General features: G+C 39.3%; 1 protein-coding gene across 1 annotated transcript in view; it reads left to right on the top strand.

Moving 5' to 3' along the window:
* LOC117394415 (alpha-catulin) overlaps positions 1-14601 on the top strand; it is a 120020-nt gene that overhangs the window by 88365 nt on the left and 17054 nt on the right. The window contains exons 4-6 of the mRNA XM_033992664.3: positions 6888-7007; positions 9327-9416; positions 10091-10261. Coding sequence (XP_033848555.2) covers positions 6888-7007; positions 9327-9416; positions 10091-10261 — 381 coding nt within the window. The remainder of the gene's footprint in view (positions 1-6887; positions 7008-9326; positions 9417-10090; positions 10262-14601) is intronic.

Here is a 14601-nt window from a genome sequence, read left to right as displayed (position 1 = left end):
GTTTGTCTGTGGAAAGTAAGGTTGGACAAATCAATCAATACCACAATTAACTAGGCTGGCATATGGCTGCTCTGCATTGTGGTATTGCCTTTTGTTTGTTTGTTTGTTTGTTTGTTTGTTTGGTCTTTCCCGATCTTCTGTGTCTCAATTTCTTTGAACCAACACAAGCTAAAACAAAGAAAGCTCAGCATCTCCTTTTGGAATTGAGAGATTGTAGAAATCACAGCTCTTTGCAGAGGCCCATGTTTCATGTTCTTTTTAGAGACTTTGGTGATACAATTTTAATAGGATCTAATAATATGTATACAGTGTCGTATACACAAGCTCTCAGAGAAAATTGCTCTCTCAAGCTTTTATTTTTTACATTTTTTAATATGGCAATCTGTCTTTTAATCATATTGTCACAAACCATCTGCCGATGTACTACCACCACTATTATTGGTTGTATTTTTTTATTATTAGTTGTTGTTGTTGTTGTTGTATAAAACGCATATTTAAAATATTACGTTTGTTTAATTACATTCAATCATATTCGGTACTGTACAGAATATAACTTCTTTTGGCATGAAACCAACTGGGCATCTGTGGAGCACTGTAACAGGGTCATGCTCGTGGGTGTGTGCATTGCTGCTGAGCGACAGACAGGAGATCAAGACAGAGGTTGAAGGTGAGACTCCCCGCAGGCGCGCAGGATTTACTTACACAAACACACAGTGAGAACAGCTCACGTGACACTACCAACCATGGTAGCTCACTGAGTACATACGGCCAGCGTACAAAAACACAAAATAAACAATACAAAAAACTATAAAATAAAAGGTGCTGTAAAAACGGCGTGCGCTACTCCCTAATGCATGGAGGTCCCGCATGCTCACCTCGCTATACTTTTATGTTGATCTACCATCCCCAAACTAATCTTTATGTATCAACACAAACCCTGACTCCAGCCGTCGGCGGTTTTGGCAGCTTCTTTTGGCTCCGATCCCGGTTCACCATCACGGCGATCGAAGGATTTCAACAACATATTTCAGTTTCTATGCTCGGGTAGCGTGGACGATGTTCAGCCCATTGTCCGTGGCTTTGTAGCAGCCCAGAGGTGAACAAACAGGACCTCTTTATAGCTGACACCGTGCTGGAACACACCTACCTGCTGATTATCCACAGCAGGCAATCACACACAGCAGGCAGGCTATCCCAGGAGCGTCAGGTTATTCATTAATTAATTACAACAATTACACAATACTATTTACAATGTATACACAAAACCCCCCTCCTCATGTCCAGCTAGTTACTTTCTAGAAGGGTGGATGTATCATATTCATAGGATTACATTTACACCTCTTACGGGATACGTATATGTTTATCATTTTAAAACATGGACGCTTAAGGAAAAATGGAATGTCCTCGCCTTCCACCTACATAAAAAGTGCAGTAGGTTTTAGTCATTGTTTCATTGAAATTACTTTGTTAAACTAAGCTGACTTACAAAAAAAAAAAAAAAGAATTAACTTTATTTCGAGTATGATCGTTCAGCTTCACACATTATTGAGTGGAAACATGGGTCAGGTGTTGAAGGCTGCTGTGATTCGGTCCACTGGAGCATGTCAGTCAGTTGCTTGTTGCAATATGTAGCACACATCTACGGGCCGGGTTCTGTCATGACCAGCTTGCAGGTGTTGTGCTGTGGTGCTGGTTCTGTCATGACCAGCTTGCAGGTGGAGTTGTGCTGTGGTGCTGGTTCTGTCATGACCAGCTTGCAGGTGGAGTTGTGCTGTGGTGCTGGTTCTGTCATGACCAGCTTGCAGGTGGAGTTGTGCTGTGGTGCTGGTTCTGTCATGACCAGCTTGCAGGTGTTGTGCTGTGGTGCTGGTTCTGTCATGACCAGCTTGCAGGTGGAGTTGTGCTGTGGTGCTGGTTCTGTCATGACCAGCTTGCAGGTGGAGTTGTGTTGTGGTGCTGGTTCTGTCATGACCAGCTTGCAGGTGTTGTGCTGTGGTGCTGGTTCTGTCATGACCAGCTTGCAGGTGGAGTTGTGCTGTGGTGCTGGTTCTGTCATGACCAGCTTGCAGGTGGAGTTGTGCTGTGGTGCTGGTTCTGTCATGACCAGTTTTCAGATGGGGTTGTGCTGTGGTGCTGATTTTACTGCCATTCAATGCAGCCACTTCATCCAGAGACAGGTCGCTTGGACGGGCATCTGCTATCAACCCAGACCAGAGAAGAAAAGTGCTGTGGCCATGTTCATGTCTTAGTGATTTTCCAGGACCCAAGCTATTGCTGGCTTGGTTTTGAAGCCTCAAGATGTATGTTTCTAGGCAAAGGGTATTTTGTTTTATTTCAAGCGCATTTTAATGTTTGATTTCCACAAGGGGAAGAACACTTAAGTCAAGGAATCCCAGCTTTATTTCCAATCTGCTCTGCACGAAAACCCCCACATGCATAATTCATGGGCTTAACTGCAACTGAGAGAAGACATTTTCTAATTAAGCGGAATATTGCTTTTAAACACTTGAAATAAATATATAATACGAATCGATGGTAGCAAAGAACTGTCTTTCCATTGCTGTTTTTTTTTGGGGGGGGGGCGTTTGTTTGTTTTTTTCAAAATAAATAATGCATAAGCAGTAGGAAATCATGAAATCTGCATGAATATATTTACATATTGAAAATAGTTTTGAGAGTCATTGGAGCCATGAGAATTCAGACCAAAAAAATCATGATTGTCTTTCCCTTTTTAGATCTCATACCTTTGTTGTAAGTGGTATGCATTTGATAGAATACTTACAAAGGCATAATTTGCATTTCTCTGATAATGGAGGAATAGTCTCTATTTGCCTTTTTTAAATAAACCTATACAACAAAGATTGCTCACACAGGGCACATCCTAAATGTGTTACACCTCACTGTATTGTTAACACACTGTGGGGTTTATTAAATTGATACAGTTGGCTGTTGGTTTAAATACTGCAAAAGGCAATAGGACTTGCATGTGTGGTTGAGAAGAGAACATAGATAAACAGTTGGGTTTTTGGTTGGGCACAAACCTGTGACCTTGTGGGAGTCTTAACCACCACACAAAAGAGTCAGGCTACTCTGCATAAATACTAATGGAGATTTTAAGGTCTAAATACATGCACAGTGGACCTTATTTTAGACATCAATGAATTAGATCAAACCAGTGTGTCTTCAACACAAAAATGGCCACAAATGATGGAAGGAGAGCCATCTTGCTGCACAGAAACTCTCCCATTTTAATCACCAGCACTGGCAGAAAAACATGACTTCCTGTGGAAACATGACGGCCATTATGAAATTCTCATGTTATTACCCAACACATTGGCCTAAGAGGACGTGGCAGGAAACAGGATGTGTGATTAAAAGTGCACACAGATTGCTCAGAGCACTCCACTGCAGTTCGATGCATGTAAAGCCTGGCAGAGGCCCATCTAATTTACTGTACAGAACTCCTTTCAGCTTCGATGTGCTGCTTCTTTCTCTCCAGGCTTGGTCTTTTTATTCATCATATGTTTGGCTTTGTTTTCAGTTATTTTTTCAAATCTCTGGGTTATAATTTAAGAATGGGTATTACAGTACCTCTATTGCAGCACTGCACACACTGCTTACAGGAAGAAGCAGCCTGGAGCTAAGCAGTTACGTTTGCTGCTGGAAAGCATTTCCATATGTTGCCTTTTAACTGTGAAGCTATATACTGTAATACTTAATTTGTGAAGAAATTCAGCCTGCTATTTCAGGCAGCTCAAATATACTGTAAAATGGATGACACTCCTCAGTTATAAGATTATAATATTTTAGCTAGCGTTTGCTTGCTTTCTTGAAAAACAGGCAGAAATTAAAGGTCTGTGTCTATATCAAACATGTTTGCCCCAGCACTACTTGCATTTACTGAGGCTCTACCTGTGTTGACAGATAACTTCACTTTGTTAGTATTGTGTAGAGCCTCTTAAAATAATTCATTATCTAAGTGGAAACCTTTTGTCTAAAAGTGGCAATAGACAGAAGCACAGGAATCACAGAAAGAGTTTAATAAGTTAGCTGTGAACAGGGGTGTGCACAAGGGGGGGCAAGCAGGGGCACTGGCCCCTCCAATAATCATTTCCAAAATATTGATTTCTGCTTATCAATGTATTGCATTTGCACTTTCTGTCACTGACACTCACAAACTGAACATATTTCCTCATAACGTGCAGTTACGGACGCGCGTGTACTCGGTTTGCACACGTTCCCCCATAAGAGGATTTAAGAACGCACGTGTATGCGTGTCCACTTAATGTTTGAGTCCAGCTAAAGTAGTACAATTAGTGGAAAAACAGCACATTTTTTAAAATATGCTATTTTATGCCAGCACTTTTTTTGTATAGGGAGAACATTGATTTAGCCAGTGCAGTGAGTGTCGTAGAGAGCTGTTTAAAAGTTTTGCGCAGCCTGAGAACGGACGAAAAGTTACTTCTATGAGCACTTTCTACAAGCTGAAAATCATGCTACTGAACTGAATCTGCAAATGCCAACATTCAGGAAAAGGTGCCCGACAAAAACACTGGGGACTCACACAGCCAGAATCCTACGTTTTTTTTAACATTTGCAAGAGAACATTAATAGTTTTTATTTTTATTTTTTAATTATTTTTTTTTCCCCCCTGCGCTTGATGCTGCAATAAGTGAGATCGACAGACAATTTAATCAGAAAAGTACAGAAACACTCCAAGCTGCGTCCTATCTTGAAAACTGAAAACTATTAATATACTAAAGGGAAAGCACTTGTGAAGCTGAATCAATAATTTCAATGCAGAGTTCCTGAAATGCAGTACCATTTATTTGAACACCACCCTGAGCCTATTTGAATGCTTGGGAATCGGACAATGCAATGTCATTGCCAGAACTCATGAAGGTCTGTAAAGAACACGACCTGGGACTTCTGTATCCTGATGTATTCGACCTGCTCTGTTGTTTGTGACCACACTACCTGTTGCAGTTGCAACTGCAGAAAGATGTTTCAGTGTTAAAAAACTCCACTGCGAGTGAGTGTAATGCTATTTATATAATACCGATCCACAAAAAGGGAGACAAAACCGAACCAGGTAACTACAGACCAATAAGCCTGACTTCTGTTATTTGTAAACTTATGGAAACTATAATAAGATCCAAAATGGAAAATTACCTATATGGTAACAGTATCCTGGGAGACAGTCAGCATGGTTTTAGGAAAGGGAGATCGTGTCTAACTAACCTGCTTGTTTTTTTTGAGGAACAACATCGACAATGGATAATTGCAAAGCATATGACATGGTTTATTTAGATTTCCAGAAAGCTTTTGACAAAGTCCCGCATAAAAGATTAATTCTCAAACTGAATGCAGTAGGGATTCAAGGAAATGCATGCACAGGGATTAGGGAGTGGTTAACATGTAGAAAACAGAAAGTACTGATTATTGTAACCTGTAACCTCAAATTTACAGTACTGTAACCTCAAAATGGAGCGAGGTAACCAGTGGTGTACCACAGGGATTAGTATTAGGTCCTCTGCTATTCCTAATCTACATTAATGATTTAGATTCTGGTATAGTAAGCAAACTCGTTAATTTTGCAGACGACACAAAAATAGGAGGAGTGGCAAACACTGTTGCAGCAGCAAAAGTCATTCAAAATGATCTAGACAGCATTCAGAACTGGGCAGACACATGGCAAATGACATTTAATAGAGAAAAGTGTAAAGTACTGCACGCAGGTAATAAAAATGTGCATTATAAATATCATATGGGAAATTGAAGAAGGAATCTATGAAAAAGACCTAGGAGTTATATGTTGACTCAAAAATGTCTTCATCTAGACAATGTGGGGAAGCTATAAAAAAGGCCAACAAGATGCTTGGATATATTGTGAAAAATGTTGAATTTAAATCAAGGGAAGTAATGTTAAAACTTTACAATGCATTAGTAAGATCTCATCTAGAATATTGTATTCAGTTCTGGTCACCTCGTTACAAAAAGGATATTGCTGCTCTAGAAAGAGTGCAAAGAAGAGCAACCAGAATTATCCCGGGTTTAAAAGGCATGTCATATGCAGACAGGCTCAAAGAATTGAATCTATTCAGTCTTGAACAAAGAAGACTACGTGGTGATCTGATTCAAGCATTCAAAATTCTAAAAAGTATTGACAATGTCAACCCAGGGGACTTTTTCGACCTGAAAAAAGAAACAAGGACCAGGGGTCACAAATGGAGATTAGATAAAGGGGCATTCAGAACAGAAAATAGGAGGCCCTTTTTCGCACAGAGAATTGTGAGGGTCTTGAACCAACTCCCCAGTAATGTTGTTGAAGCCGACACCCTGGAATCCTTCAAGAAGCTGCTTGATGAGATTCTGGGATCAATAAGCTACTAACAACCAAACGAGCAAGATGGGCCGAATGGCCTCCTCTCATTTGTAAACTTTATGTTCTTAACCATATCAACACACGCAAACACACACACATATATATTGTATAATGTGCCCCCCCAATAGCGGTCAAATTTGTATTCCTAAGCACACCCCTGGCTGTGAGATTTGTCGATTAGAAGGTCTGAGTGGAAATATTTCACTGTCAGTAAGCTGTGAGGTACAAGTGATCCAGTACATGAGTTGCTTCAGCAATATGCTTTTTGTGTTATTAAAAATATCCTAATATTATTATATAGACAACACTGACTGAAGTCATACACTGAAAACAAGGTAAATTGTATATTTATAGGATCAAACACATTTACAAACCAGACTTATTTTGCACAATCTTTACAAAAAACAACACAGGGCTTGTATTTTTTGTCACAGTACCATTTTCAGACACAGTGAGTGCCTGGTGTGTGCAGTAATGAGGGCCTCTGTTAATCTCCCCACAGGTTTTGACAACCTTGGAGCAGCTGGAGAAGGTGAGCAGCTTTCAGGAGTTTGTGCAGATCTTCAGTCAGTTTGGGAACGAGATGGTGGAGTTCGCTCATCTGACGGGAGACCGACAGAATGTACGGAAGAGTTCCTGGGTTTAAAGTAATATGTCTGTCTCGTGATTGTTCTTATCTTTGCCAAACGGTCTATTTGGATAAAAAAAAAAAAAAAAAGGGATATATATAATACTATTGAAAAAAAACATATATCTTCAGTTGTGATTTTAGTAGTTTGGTAGTACCAAACTGTCCCAAAACAACCACAATTACAATTAGGGCTACTGTTTTTATTTTTTATTTTATTTTTTTTCTCGGAGCTTGCGTTTTTTATATATTTTTATGAAATTATTGTTTTTGTTTACATTCCAAAATGCTTGGGCGTTTTTTTTTCTGTCACAATATGTATAGTAACTCGAGAGTACTTGCACACTTAAGTTGTACCTTCTTTCCTTTGTTGTCTTCCACAACGAAATCCTTCTGGTCACGAACACATTCTTCTGGGGTTTTTGTTTGAGGCTTTTTTTAACATTTTGCCACAATTTGCAATGTTTGTTTTAAATTCTCCCTACCTAACTGTAATATAGTTTTAAATCCTGCTAACAAGTATCTGTTCCTAACTGTAATTTCGTTTTAAATCTTGCAAACTGAGTCTCCAGTAGAAATGTAGGAATTTGCTGCCACTCAGTAGGGGTGGGTTTAAGGTATTCAGAAAGAATCAATGATAGATACAAATCAGGAAGAAGGGCCATGGCTCAACGGCACTGGGAAAGGAATTTTGTTTTTGGTTTTTTTTGGTAGTTTTTTTCAGTGGGAAAAGGGTTAAGTCAAGGTGCATTGAGTAACCATTTCCAGTGTTTTTCTGGTGTTTGTTGGCTATACACCGATTTCATTTTTGTTGTATCAGGGGTGTTTTATTGTATTTTATCGGTTAAAACTGAAAATCAGAAGCCCTACTTTAAAATACTTATTTATTTATTTATTTTTTTATTCACTGGTTTAAAATAAACCACACATACAAAGTAGGTACCAACTGGAGCATTATAATTTATTTTTTTAAAGTTTTATAAAAGTAATAAAAGATGTGACCTGAATCGCTACAATTGGATTGTTATTCTTTAGCGCACAAGCCTGTGGATCACTCTGCTACCATCCTTCAGCTTTCTTTGTTATTCAGTGAAAACCCTACATGGAATCTTACACACATAGAGGTAGATGGCCTCTGTGCTGTATGTAGAAGAGCGTATTGAGTTCAAAGGGTCTTTGCTGTAGTGCTTCTTGAGCTCTGTCATGTTTTTTGTTGCTGTGAGACACTGTAATACCATAAACTAACCTTAACTTCTGCCCAGGCATTACAATTACAGTGTGCTATGATACACACTGTAGATGTGCATGGAAATTAGAATACGATTGGAAGTCAAATTATTAACACTGTCCTAGTTTTAAAGATGAGTTAGGTAGATAGGTGGCTGGTGGTCAGGGTCCTAAATATGCAGAGCCCCCTTGGGTTTTAATAAGTAAATGCATAAATAATGGACCTGGTCTGTGAGGGTTCCCTGTGGAACGTTGCTGAGCTGCTGGGGTATCTTTCTTCATGAAGAAGAGGCTGTACCAGAGGATAAACTATGGAAAATAATGTTGTGAACAATGCAGGCTGATCCATATTGGTATGTAATATATGATCACTGACCCAGCTTGATTGGTGAAAGGAGCTCCTTGATTAGGAAAACAGACAAGATTTTTTTTCTCTGCTTGGAAGAGAATCATTGGGGGTAGGTGAGGTATTGGGCCATGGAATAGTGTGTGTATCCTGTATATTGATATTTTACTGGTTTTAAAGAGACCTCAATACATTAACAACATGAGAACATTACCCAGAAAGCCCCAGTGGAATCCTGCAATAATATAGATTTGCTCTGTGTTATTCTGTGTCATGTAAAGTCTGCCTTGAGCAAGAATCAATGTAAAAAGACAAGCTGCCAGGCTAACAGGGATCCCAGGTGTACATGTAATAAAAGCATGAACTAATCGGCCAACGATTTAATCAATAATTCAGGGAATCATTTAATTCATTAGGTTAGTAGTCTTGATCTGCTGTGGAGTCACTGCGCACCATTACTTTATACACATTTAAAAAAAAATCTACTTAAATCGTGTTCGATTTAGTTTCGTTTGCTTTTTTTTTTTTTTTTTTCCTCGGATGCCTGAATAAATCTAGACGCTTTTTGTTTTTTACTTTGCTGTCTTCTGTGGTCGTCTGCACGGTTGCCATAGTAATGGACTGGAAAGAGGAGGCTCGTCTCTATTAAATTATGTATAATGATGTGTTGCATGTTTTGTGCAGTCCTTGTTGAAATGCAGATCTTTAAAATATCAATAACCCCCCCCCCACACTTTCAGGATCTCAAGGATGAAAAGAAGAAAGCTCGTATGGCAGCAGCCAGGGCAGTCCTTGAGAAATGCACCATGATGCTTCTCACAGCTTCCAAGGTATCAAACTAGACACTCAAGTCAAATGTTGGCTTTATATAAAAACAAAAAGGTGGCACACATGGGTGCTCAGTCTAGTTCATTAGTGCAGCGATCTTCTTGAGCATGGACAGCACATGAAAGAGATTAAAAACTTTCACTCCAGTACAGGATTGAGGTCAGTTCCAATTCCTTTTTAAAAACAATATCCAATTCCTTCGAAGGAATTCTAACTGATATTTAGACATAGTACGTATTGTGATTGTTCAACTGCTTTCGTTTTGAAGACAATTTATTTGACTAAAAGTGACTAAGTATTGTGTTGCCACTGTGAGCAGCTCATTTTAACAGAAGACAGCTAATTGCATTTTGATCAGTGATGTTTTGGAATTGTTTAAAAGGGAATGGAAATTGGGAATTGAATTTTAAAAAAGAATTGGAAATGGAATAGGAAATTTACCCCAACCCTGCTCCAGTACCAATTAAGATAAATTAGTTGATTAGTGCCAGACACTATGGCAAGACAAGTTTTTTTTAGTTGTCATCCTTTGTAAGAATAAAAAAAAATACATTTCACACCACAGCCCACAAAAGACGCTTTTTAACCCATCTACGGGTTATTAGTAGCTCTTTTTATGTTAGAATGGGTTGGCTGGTGCTGTGCAGTAGTAAGATTCTGTTTCACCTCCACAAAGACGTGCCTGAGACACCCGGACTGTGACTCGGCGAGGATCAATAAGGACGGAGTGTTCCAGCGAATGAGGCTGGCCCTGGAGCAGGTGATCGAGATAGTGACTGAAGCCAGGCCCAGTGGAGAAGGGGACATCCTGCCGGTCAGCATCTACATGGGAATCCGAGAGTATAAGGTGAGGGGTTCAATCGCTGCTCCTCAGCAGCACATGGGAATCTGAGAGTGTAAGGTGAGGGGTTCAATCACTGCTCCTCAGCAGCACATGGGAATGCGAGAGTGTAAGGTGAGGGGTTCAATCGCTGCTCCTCAGCAGCACATGGGAATCTGAGAGTGTAAGGTGAGGGGTTCAATCACTGCTCCTCAGCAGCACATGGGAATCTGAGAGTGTAAGGTGAGAGGTTCAATCCCTGCTCCTCAACAGCACATGGGAATCTGAGAGTGTAAGGTGAGAGGTTCAATCCCTGCTCCTCAGCAGCACATGGGAATCTGAGAGTGTAAGGTGAGGGGTTCAATCGCTGCTCCTCAGCAGCACATGGGAATCTGAGAGTGTAAGGTGAGGGGTTCAATCACTGCTCCTCAGCAGCACATGGGAATCTGAGAGTGTAAGGTGAGAGGTTCAATCCCTGCTCCTCAACAGCACATGGGAATCTGAGAGTGTAAGGTGAGAGGTTCAATCCCTGCTCCTCAGCAGCACATGGGAATCTGAGAGTGTAAGGTGAGAGGTTCAATCCCTGCTCCTCAGCAGCACATGGGAATCTGAGAGTGTAAGGTGAGGGGTTCAATCGCTGCTCCTCAGCAGCACATGGGAATCTGAGAGTGTAAGGTGAGGGGTTCAATCGCTGCTCCTCAGCAGCGCATGGGAATCCGAGAGTGTAAGGTGAGAGGTTCAATCGCTGCTCCTCAGCAGCACATGGGAATCTGAGAGTGTAAGGTGAGGGGTTCAATCGCTGCTCCTCAGCAGCACATGGGAATCTGAGAGTGTAAGGTGAGGGGTTCAATCGCTGCTCCTCAGCAGCACATGGGAATCTGAGAGTGTAAGGTGAGGGGTTCAATCGCTGCTCCTCAGCAGCACATGGGAATCCGAGAGTGTAAGGTGAGAGGTTCAATCGCTGCTCCTCAGCAGCACATGGGAATCTGAGAGTATAAGGTGAGGGGTTCAATCACTGCTCCTCAGCAGCACATGGAATCAAAGTTTATGAAGCCTGAGCATGCCTTTTCTATAAAAATAAATATGTTTTAAAAAAAAAAATGGAAAAAGGATGAAATCCCCCAAGAAAATGACAATTTAATGTCGAAAGCAAACAAGAGGGATGAAATTATTTTTCATTATTATTCATATTCTAATGTTATCACTGTATAATCTTTACAAAAGTTACCCATTGTCCGGGTTATGGGTACAAAGTATTGCACAAAACTGTTACCAGGAGAGTATTAGGGTGTGTTAGCGCCATTAAATAATCTTATGGATTATTTGTTTAATAATTCTGATTATGTTAATAATTCATATTCTGTTTAATCATGTCTAGTTTTTGAAATTTTTTTTCTTGACAGTCACCAGCTGAAAATTAGTTTCTCAATTTAACACAGCCATATTTGTAACAGATTTATATTATAGGCGCATATATATATATATATATATATATATATATATATATATATATATATATATATATATATATATATATATTCATTCATTAACTTCAGCGATTTAATGAATTAATTTCTTTTTTTAACGCATGTTAATCTCACTCCTCTGTCTTGTACCTCTTAGCATTCCGTAATTCATTTCCTGTGGCACCATTTTAATATACAGTAATATACAGTATAATCCAGCTACAAATAAACAGACCCAAACAAATACTTTTTGAAACACCATTTAAAAGATTAATTTGTACTAACATTCCTGATATGAACCGGAAGCAAGTTCCAAAGATGAGGGGCATTATAACTAAATGCCCTGGCTCCGACAGAGTTCAAATGAATTGTAGGGACTGTCAGAAGATTAGCATTTCCCGATCTCAGGGAACAGCCAGAGACACACAGCAGATCTGAAGATGAGAAATTCCAAGACCATGTAAGGCCTTCTAATAAGAAGTAATACTTTAATAATAATAATAATAATAATAATAATAATAATAATAATAATAATAACTAGAGTTGCAAGCAACTTTACGGCTTCCAAGCAGTTAGTGTGAAATTTAAGCGCACTGGTTGTTATAGATGAAACGTTATCACAAATCATTTTGGACACAGCTGACTGTGTCAATTTTGGCCAAAATATTGGAATCACTGGTTAGTAGATCAATGCTGAAATCTCATTGGCCCTCAGCAGCCATGTTTTGTACTGTAGCAACTTCCCTTGAACAACCTTAAAAGATAATCATACTTAGATCATTTATGCTCATTTTGGCTTCAATTAGAACTCTGCATGTTATATAACAACCATCTGCAGTCAATAAGAAATTATGAGAAGTTTTACAGCCAGCTTTAAATTTGACCTTTAGCAGAACTTAACCATACTACATAACTATTTATGCATTACACATTACACTACTTGCATTACCTATAGTGCTCATATAAAAACACCAGTTTTGTAAAACAAAAAAGTCACATCTAATAAATTACAAACATACTTTTTTTCTATACCTTGCTATATTTTTTCTATACCTTGCAGACTTCCATGTTAACAGCTGTCCCCAGTGGTGGGAATGTGTCATTTCAGGGAGAAAATTGGCAAAACTGGCATGTCATCCATATTGATTGGCTCATGGCGGTCATGTTTGTTGATGATGTAGGAACTTTTCCTTACTAACTTTTTTTAGAGGACAGTACAAAGATAACGTATACCCAAGACTCACGTCAATCAGCCAAAGGGCTCATGAGGAGTTGTTGTTTAAGCGTTTTACGCAAAATCCAGCATAGCTGCCACACCATGTGACCGATCCATTGTTCCTTAAGTAGAATCAATCGTGGACATGAGCGCACTATGTACAAAATTTTTCACAGCTGTACTATTTACCGTTCATGAGAAGAAGACTTTTGAATATTGTCCAAACTTTTCATTAAATCCAAGATGGCTGTCAAACCATGTGACCAAAGGCCGCCATATTGACCACGACACAACATCGCATAGTCCTACATCTGTGTCAAATTTTGTGCATTTTGGTGCAGCCGATAAGAAGTTGTACATAGTTTTATAGCCAATTGCGTATGTTGATGATGTCATGCAGCGTGGACGCCATGATTTTCAAAGTAGCAACTTCCCTTGAACAAGCGTATCAGATGACCATACTGAGATGTTGTATTCCAATTTTTGTTTCAATCGGATAAGCGGTTTCAGAGAAGAAGATGTTTGAATTTTGATGATTTTATATTTTTATGGTAATTTTATGTCATTAATCAATGTGGTTGCCAAACCACAGAACCAGTCAGCTTCATATTAACAGCATTTAATCATGGACTATCCCTCAACATGTATAGCAATTTTCAGGACTCTGCAGTAAGCGGTTTCCGATACATAGGCGTTTTAACAAATTCCGCAAAATCCAATATGGCTGCCGAACCATGTGACTTGCGCAAAATTTGCTGAATATCACCGACTATCATCCATAGGCATCTACCAGTGTATCGAATTTCGTGAGTTTTTGAGCATGATTTGGCAGGATAATAATAATAATAATAATAATAAATAATAATCCTAACAAAAACAATAGGCTTCCCCAGCCTACGGCTTGGAAGCCTAATAATAATAATAATCCCATCTCCGCCACTGACTCATTGTGTGACCCTGAGCAAGTCACTTAACCTCCTTGTGCTCCGTCTTTCGGATGAGACATAGTTGTAAGTGACTCTGCAGCTGATGCATTGTTCATACACCAGAGTCTCTGTAAGTCGCCTTGGATAAAGGCATCTGCTAAATAAACTTAAATAATAATAATAGCATCCGTAATAAAACAGACGAATGAGATGGATACAGTAATTGGATCAATTAACTATGTGATTTAAAACCAAGATTAACTGAGAGTAAAAGTTGTAATCGCGAGATTAATCGCAATCAATTATTTTAATCGCTTGACAGCCGTAATATATAGGTCATAATTATAAATGTGCTGCATTGAAATGACGAATCTAAGGGGTATCCTATGCCCGGAGAGCTGTGTAGTGATGATTCTCCAGTAAAGAGTGACACAGGAATGAAACTTGAGTTCCGTCCCATCCTGTCCCATCAAAATTGTTCCTCTCCAATCCCTCGTGAAAAAAATTTCATTTTAATTTTTGTCCCATCCTGTCCCACCAGAATTTTTCCCATCCCATACTGTTCCGTACATAGAATTTTTGTTAATTCCCATCCCGTCTTGTCAAAAAATGTCCTGTCCCACCCCGTCCCTTGATATTTAAGAAAAAGAAAATAGAGTGATTTCTTTTAACCTCTCGCTGTACCTTTCAAGCAGGATATTTTTGGGGTTACCCTTTTTTCTTGTGTTTTTCATTCTCATCCTGTTTCTAGTTGAATTT

The sequence above is a fragment of the Acipenser ruthenus genome, chromosome 3 (genome assembly GCF_902713425.1).
Source record: "Acipenser ruthenus chromosome 3, fAciRut3.2 maternal haplotype, whole genome shotgun sequence".
Taxonomy (NCBI): domain Eukaryota; kingdom Metazoa; phylum Chordata; class Actinopteri; order Acipenseriformes; family Acipenseridae; genus Acipenser; species Acipenser ruthenus.
Note: the sequence above shows the minus strand (reverse complement) of the source record. Positions and strands in the feature narration are given on the sequence as shown.